The sequence below is a fragment of the Uloborus diversus genome, chromosome 1 (genome assembly GCF_026930045.1).
Source record: "Uloborus diversus isolate 005 chromosome 1, Udiv.v.3.1, whole genome shotgun sequence".
Classification (NCBI taxonomy): Eukaryota; Metazoa; Arthropoda; class Arachnida; order Araneae; family Uloboridae; genus Uloborus; species Uloborus diversus.
Genome location: NC_072731.1, coordinates 71441113 through 71447900, shown reverse-complemented (window position 1 = coordinate 71447900; position 6788 = coordinate 71441113). Strand labels below are relative to the sequence as shown.

The window sequence follows — 6788 nt, the reverse complement described above, 5'->3', positions numbered from 1 at the left end:
GATGTAAAAAAAATGTTTTTTAAACCAACCGTGAAAAGAATATTTTTAAAGAACGTGACGCTCCACATTGTACGGCGTACATTGTTAAGCGTAAAACATTAATTCAATCTGTATTTGATTTTTAAAAAAAATAAAAAATAAAAATAAAATTTCAAATTTTGTGAATGTAAAATTAAAAATGATTTTTCAAGATATGTTTCCGAATTAAATAAATTCACATTGAAGATCACAAGAAAAATACATTTTTAATACCTTTTCTCAGAAACGAACAACATAAAGTTTTAAAAACTTAATTTTCTAATCATAAAATCTTTGTATACAAAACTATACTATTGTTGTTTATAAAAACATACCTCTCTTTGAGCACGTAGAAGGGGTGATAACGTATAAAAATGAAATAAAATAATTTAACTAAGTGAAACATTAAAAAAATTTAGACAAAACAGGCATTGAGCGAATTGAGTGCATGGCATCAGATTGTAGCCCCCATTGCTTTCAAGGCCAGAAGAGCATTGACTGCTTTCTGAAACAAAGGAAAAAAAAAATCATTCATACATATAAATACAGTAGGCAGAAAATAGCATAATGAACTAAGGATTATCTACATGTGTCTAAGAAAATAAAATGAGGAAAAAATTTTGCGTTTCAACCCTCCGAGTTTGTGTGAAACTTGAAAGCAAATAATACAAATTGTTGATTGTATTCATTCATCACGCCAGATTTTAAAGAATACGCAGCCATGATCAATTCACGAATAAAATCAGTTGTATTTCTCTAGAATGCTCAAGAGAAAAAGAAACAACAAGTTCTAACGCCTTTATTCACAGGGCGATTTGACAGACAGCCAAACTGTCAATCGAAGGCTTTTTCACCAAATTCAGTGTGTCCCTTAAGTCATGGGGCACTTTTGATTGGTCACAAGGAAGCGACAAAACAAGATACAAATGCAAAATCTTCACTAAATAAAAGGGAAAATCTTCAAGTTATCGCACTATGATGTGTAAGCGTGAACATCATACTCTTTGCGGAGAAGACTGACGGCAAACAACTACTTTGACATGTTGGAATTGTATGCATTGCCACAATTTCCAGAAGGTGTCATCTTTCAGCATGACGGCGCTCCTACACTTTTCACTCCAGTGTCCCCTGTGCCTACCACTATTAAAAGTTTAACCAGTTGGATGGGACCCTGAAGACAGCTCTAAATTTTTTATCCATACCAGAAACAGAGCAATCCCTGGTCCAGCAGCCCCAGAGGTATCGTTTCACTTGAAGCACTTTGTGAACACGAACGTATTTAACGTCCCCCAGTCACCCTAAATGAAGACGATGAATCTTCGACTGACAAGGATCAAACCCGGGACCCTTCGGTATCCGACGCCTTACCTATCAGGCCACCACGGCCCCCTCCTCCACACCACGCCAACATTGTTTTTGAGTTTCTGGATAAATTATTCTCCCATTAGTGGATTAGTTATTCCCCCGGTGGTGGATAGGCAGGGTTTCCGTCAAACCATGGTAACCGCGATATCCTAATCTGATGCCCTTAGATATTGTTCAGTGAACGTATCGACGACATTAACCATTTCAAACAGAGAACCACAACCCTTATTCACGTTTTTCCTCCAGACGTCCTTAACCGTGTTAGAGAAGAAATTGAATATCGTTTAGATGTGCGTGGGGCAACAAATGATTGCTACATCGAACTGCACTAAATATGTATTAAACTTGGAGAAGTTTTCTTTTATTTGGTAAATGTTTCAAATTTCTATCTTATTTTGTTGTTTTTCTGTGACCGGTCAAAAATGCACCATGACTTGACGGACATACTGTGCAAGAAGGCTTCGCTTCAATATGTGGCTCAGGTGTCTGACCGAGAGTCCAATTGTTTGTTGAATATAGGCGTAAAAATGCACTTAACATAAAAATGTAAATCCTAGTTAAAAATGAAAAGAAAAGAAAAAAAAAACAAGAAGTAGATCCAACGGAAAAAAGCTGTCATGTTTCAATAACCTCCATAACCAATGCGGGTTATTAATAGAGTAATGTGGATTATTACCGGTACTTATGTGAGGTTCCCATATAAGTACTGGTGCTTAATACTAATTTCAGTTTGTAGTACCAAAGAGATTCATGCCTCTTCTCGGAACTTCGTCTTCTATTCATTAATATTATAATAAACGTAACACATAAAATTAAATGTAAAATTGCAAATTATGATTAGTATTTTTTACATAAACATGATGCTAAAATGAAAAAAAAAAATCACATAACACAATGAGAGAAAAAAAATGTGAAAAAATTAGAGAGTTTTAATAGTAATCTCCTAAGTTTTTACTTTACCTGCCACCGTCTTCTAATCACAAAACGTTTTAACCTCTTCTTATCCAACATTGTATCCTTCTTCGGTTCGTCTTTCTATGAAACGATGAGGCGTAACGAGATTAAAATAATACAAAAATTAATCAAGTATGTGTCAAGTACAATATCGTGAATACTGGCCCACAAGAAATAACTTGGACGCTCATGATATATTATAATTTTAAGACCTTCTTGCATTGTTGAACGACGTCAACGACCCCAATTCGCAAGATTTTTGGGGTGGATATGTGCTAGTGGAAAATCACCACTTGTTTTTGTTGATCAAGGGATAACGATTAATAAAGAAAAATATGGATATCGCATTTTGAAAAATGTTGTATTACATTCGTGGCAAAAGTTTTTTGGAAACAAAAGATGGTCCATCCAACAGGATTCTGCACCTGCACATAGAGCTAAAAGCACTTAAGATTGGTGCAAAACACATTATCCGGATTTCATTGGTGCTCAAAAATGGCCACTGTGTTCCCCAGATTTGAATCCAATGGATTATTCTGTTTGATTCATTTTGGAAGCAAGGGTGTGCTAAACCTCATGAAACATTGGCATCCATAAAGAAATCCTTATGGAAAGAATGGGGAATATATCAATAAGTGATTTGCGGCCCATAGCCGAAATTTTTTTGCCACATTTAAAGTTCTGTATTTAGGCTAAAAGTAACCAATTTAAAAGTTTGTAAATATGTTAAACGAAATAATGTATTCACCTTTATTTTGAAGTTTGGTCCTAATATTTTCATTAGCATTAAAATTTTAACGTATCATGTGCGTCAAAGTTATTTCTTGTAACCCTGTAATGAAGTAACTTCTCACAGTATGGCGGAATATAAGATGTGTATTACTCTTGCGTATACTAGGCAGAATTGAATAAATGTAGAAAATATGTTATGAGCATAAATTATTAATGTTCTGCTGCCGAACTCTTGGTTTACGGGTTAACGGGTTAAACGTGGTATTCCGGAACGCTTGTTTTAGCAATTTTCTGATTTGCGGAACTCGGAAAACAAACAGACACATATTGAAATGGTGCACACAATTCACGAACATCACAAGCAGAATTTATTTATAAAATATTACTCTAAAAGCGTACACAATTGAAGAGTCAGGGGAAAAAACGCTTTCAGTCCAAAAATGGAAATTCACGTTTTTACGGAATATTGTAGTTCAATTCCGTCTCTATTGACCCCACGAAGCAAAAGGGAGAAAAACGCTACCAGTCCACAGTAATTTAATAAAAACTAATAGCACTGAGGGGGGGGGGGAAACGCTTTCAGTCACAGCGCGCAGTGGGAAAACCGCTCAGGGTCCAGTTTGTGTAGTGGGGAGGCCAATGAGTCACGTTGCTATGCACCTATCCCGTCGCGCCATACGACTCTTTGTCCTGTTGTTTATCAGTTGAATGTATGTTAGAACATATAGAGAGAAAAGCTTTTTTTTGCTCTCCTGAAAAATTTAGGAAAATGGACTGAAAGCGTTTTTCCCCCTGACTCTTCAATTGTTAATGGAACCCTCTGTTATAATCTGCAAGAAAAAAAACAAGAGTGAATGAAGAATTTAAAAAATATATATATTTATTATTTTGCTGGTAATAAACTATTTTGTTTAAAAAAATGCATAGTTTCGTTTCAAATAATGATTTTTTGGCTTTTTTTTATGTTAACTCCTTATTTACGAACATTCCTGTCGAGAGTTCATTGTTATGCCTTCTTAGAAGACTTTCTGAATTTCATTTCACCGTTACGGAAATTGAGGAATTACCTTTCTTTACTTGTACCTGTCATACGCAACGTTCTTTTGATTTAAATGGGAAACTTTACATAATGTTAGATGGTTTGGCTATGGGAAACCCACTTAGCCCCATTATTTTGAGGTTAAAGTGTCTGCAGTTTCAATTTTATTGTTCGCGGTATGTTGATGATTGTTTTTTGTTCTAATGAACCAGAATCAGTTTCACAGTTATTAGGTTCTATCTATTTTAAACTCCATTAATCCTCATATTGAATTTTCTTGGGAGAAAGAGCGTTATAATTGCATTTCATTTCTTGATGTACTTGTTTCTCGTACTGAAATGGGTTTTGAAACTTTCGTTTATTGCACACCTTTTGCTGTTTCTTTACCTCCTCGTAGAGTAGCGTCTCATGCTCCGAATCAAAAATATTCTGCTTTCAAGTCTTTTGTTTATCGCGCCATTAATATTTATTCTTCACCGGAACTTCTTGATGTGGAACTTAATTATCTTAAAGCTGTGGCAATTGATAGAGACTATCCGCCAACTTTGATTGATTCCATTTATAAAAAACTTTCAAATAAATCCCAAACTAATGTTCTTAACCGAACCTTCATCAGAAAGAATTTGGTTGTTTTGCCATTCTTTCCATCTGTAAGCTATCAGGTTGCTAAGATTCTAAAACGTTTCCAATTTCAGGTGGTGTTCTCTTCTATTAATATACTTTCATTCTCTTCCCTTAAAGATCCTATTCACCCTCTTATATGTTGTGGAATTTGTAAAATTAATTGTAGTTGCGAACTTACCAATATTGGACAGACTTGGCGTGCTTTAAAATTTGCTTGAAAGAGCATCAAAATTATGTGAAAAAAAAAACAATAAATAAGTCTAGTATTGCTTGACTCGAATCACTCTTTTGATTTTAACTCTAATCAAATTATCCAAATATGCCCCAATTCCTCAGCTCTTGATTTTTGGGAATCTTTCCATATTTTGAGGAACAGATTTAACTTGGTTATTGATCTTAAAGCAGTTCCGTATTTTTCCAATGTCCGGCTTCCATATCTTTAACACTGTCCTTTCCCCATTTATTTTTTCTATTTTGCATACTTTTTTATTTTTATTTTTCCATTTATTTTTATCAATCTTGCTTCGTTTATTTTTAGCTTTTTTTTTATCTTTGTTTGACATTCCCCCCTTCTTTACTATTTATCTTTATCTTTTCCTTTTCCGAAAAAAAAAACATTTTTTTGTTTTTGTTTATTTCATTTCCTGATGTTTTTCTTTCTATTTAGTTTTTTCTTCCCTTCGGTTCACGATTTTTGATATTTTCCTTTTGTTTTAGCTTTGTGGCTTAATTATTGTCTAATTGAGTTCTTTCTTTCGGTTGTACCGTGCCTGTGAGAAAGCTCTTGCCATTTATTTGCATTCCTATTGGTTCTTTATTGGTTTATAATTTTATCATTTGTGTTTGGGTAATTCGCTATTTTTTATCTTTTATTATGTTTGTTTATCAGGCTCTTGGCTTTTGTCGGATGTCTTTTCATTCATAGGCTCATTTCTCTTTGCATGGAAAAAGTCGCTCCCTGTCACACCGAAACACGTATCAGCAATCTGTAGTTTGTGCTTCTTGACGTTGTTATTTTTTACTCTTCTTTTCAGCACGAAGGTATGAATTTATCTTACATGTGTTGACTTTGAAATGTTACGTATTTTTCAAACAAAACAAAATAGAAATTAGAACTATTGACTGAAAAGTAATAGGGGGGGGGGAGAGACAGACCGAGCTACCGACACACAGACCTACATACACATATTTCCCATCTCAAAACCCTACATAACAATTTTTGATTTTTCAATACATATTTGATTATTTTATTCATTTTTTGAATTTTTCTTCGTTTTTAGCGATATTTTAATGATGTATTACGTCTTTTATCAAGCTTTTTTTTTCTTTCTTTGACTTACACGGGAAAGTAGACTAAATAAAGGGAATTTTTTATCACGCAGCTCGATGGGCGTTAGTCAACGTGCGTTCCCCCTTGCATCCTCGTGTTTTTAGTAGCGACTAAATGGCGCATTAGAACCTCAGAGGTAAAAGATGTATGGAGGGAACGTATCAGTAATTAATTCATTTTGTAATCGCGAGAAAATATCTGCTAAGATCCGTCACTTAGCTGATTGTCAAGTGACAATTTTTTGCATTCCTTGTAACATTTCATTGCCAACCACAGATTAAGGATGCATTGGTAATGACTTATAATAACAAAGATAAATAAATACCTTTGTGCTGAATAGTAAAGTCAGACCAAACAACGTAAGTAGAAGCACACATTTGTAAATTACAGCAGACACGTGTTTCGGCGTTACAGGGAACGCCTTTTTCAATGCAAAAAATAATGAGCTTATGGATGAAAAGACATCCGACAAAAGCCAAGAGCAGATGCGCAAGCAGCTTAAAAGATAAAAACAGCGGATTAGCCAAACACCAATGACAAAGTTATAAACCGATCAGGAACCAATAGGAATGCAAGCAAAGGCCAGGAGCTTTCTCTTAGGTACGAACCCAGAAAGGAAGAATTCAATTGGACAAGGATTAAGCCGAAGCTTAAACAAAAAGAAAAGAAATTGTCAGTAACCGTGAACCGCAAGAAAGGAAAAGCAGAATGGAAAACCATGAAATA

General features: G+C 34.6%; 1 protein-coding gene across 1 annotated transcript in view; it reads right to left on the bottom strand.

Annotated features, from left to right (window-relative positions):
- Positions 1–238: 238 nt before the first annotated feature.
- The window catches only part of LOC129230383 (myosin light chain kinase, smooth muscle-like), a 42114-nt gene continuing 35564 nt past the window's right edge, over positions 239–6788 (bottom strand). The window contains exons 9-10 of the mRNA XM_054864785.1: positions 2344–2418; positions 239–523 (exon numbers count right to left, since the gene is read on the bottom strand). Of these exons, the coding sequence (XP_054720760.1) occupies positions 473–523; positions 2344–2418 (126 nt within the window). The 3' untranslated portion in view covers positions 239–472. The remainder of the gene's footprint in view (positions 524–2343; positions 2419–6788) is intronic.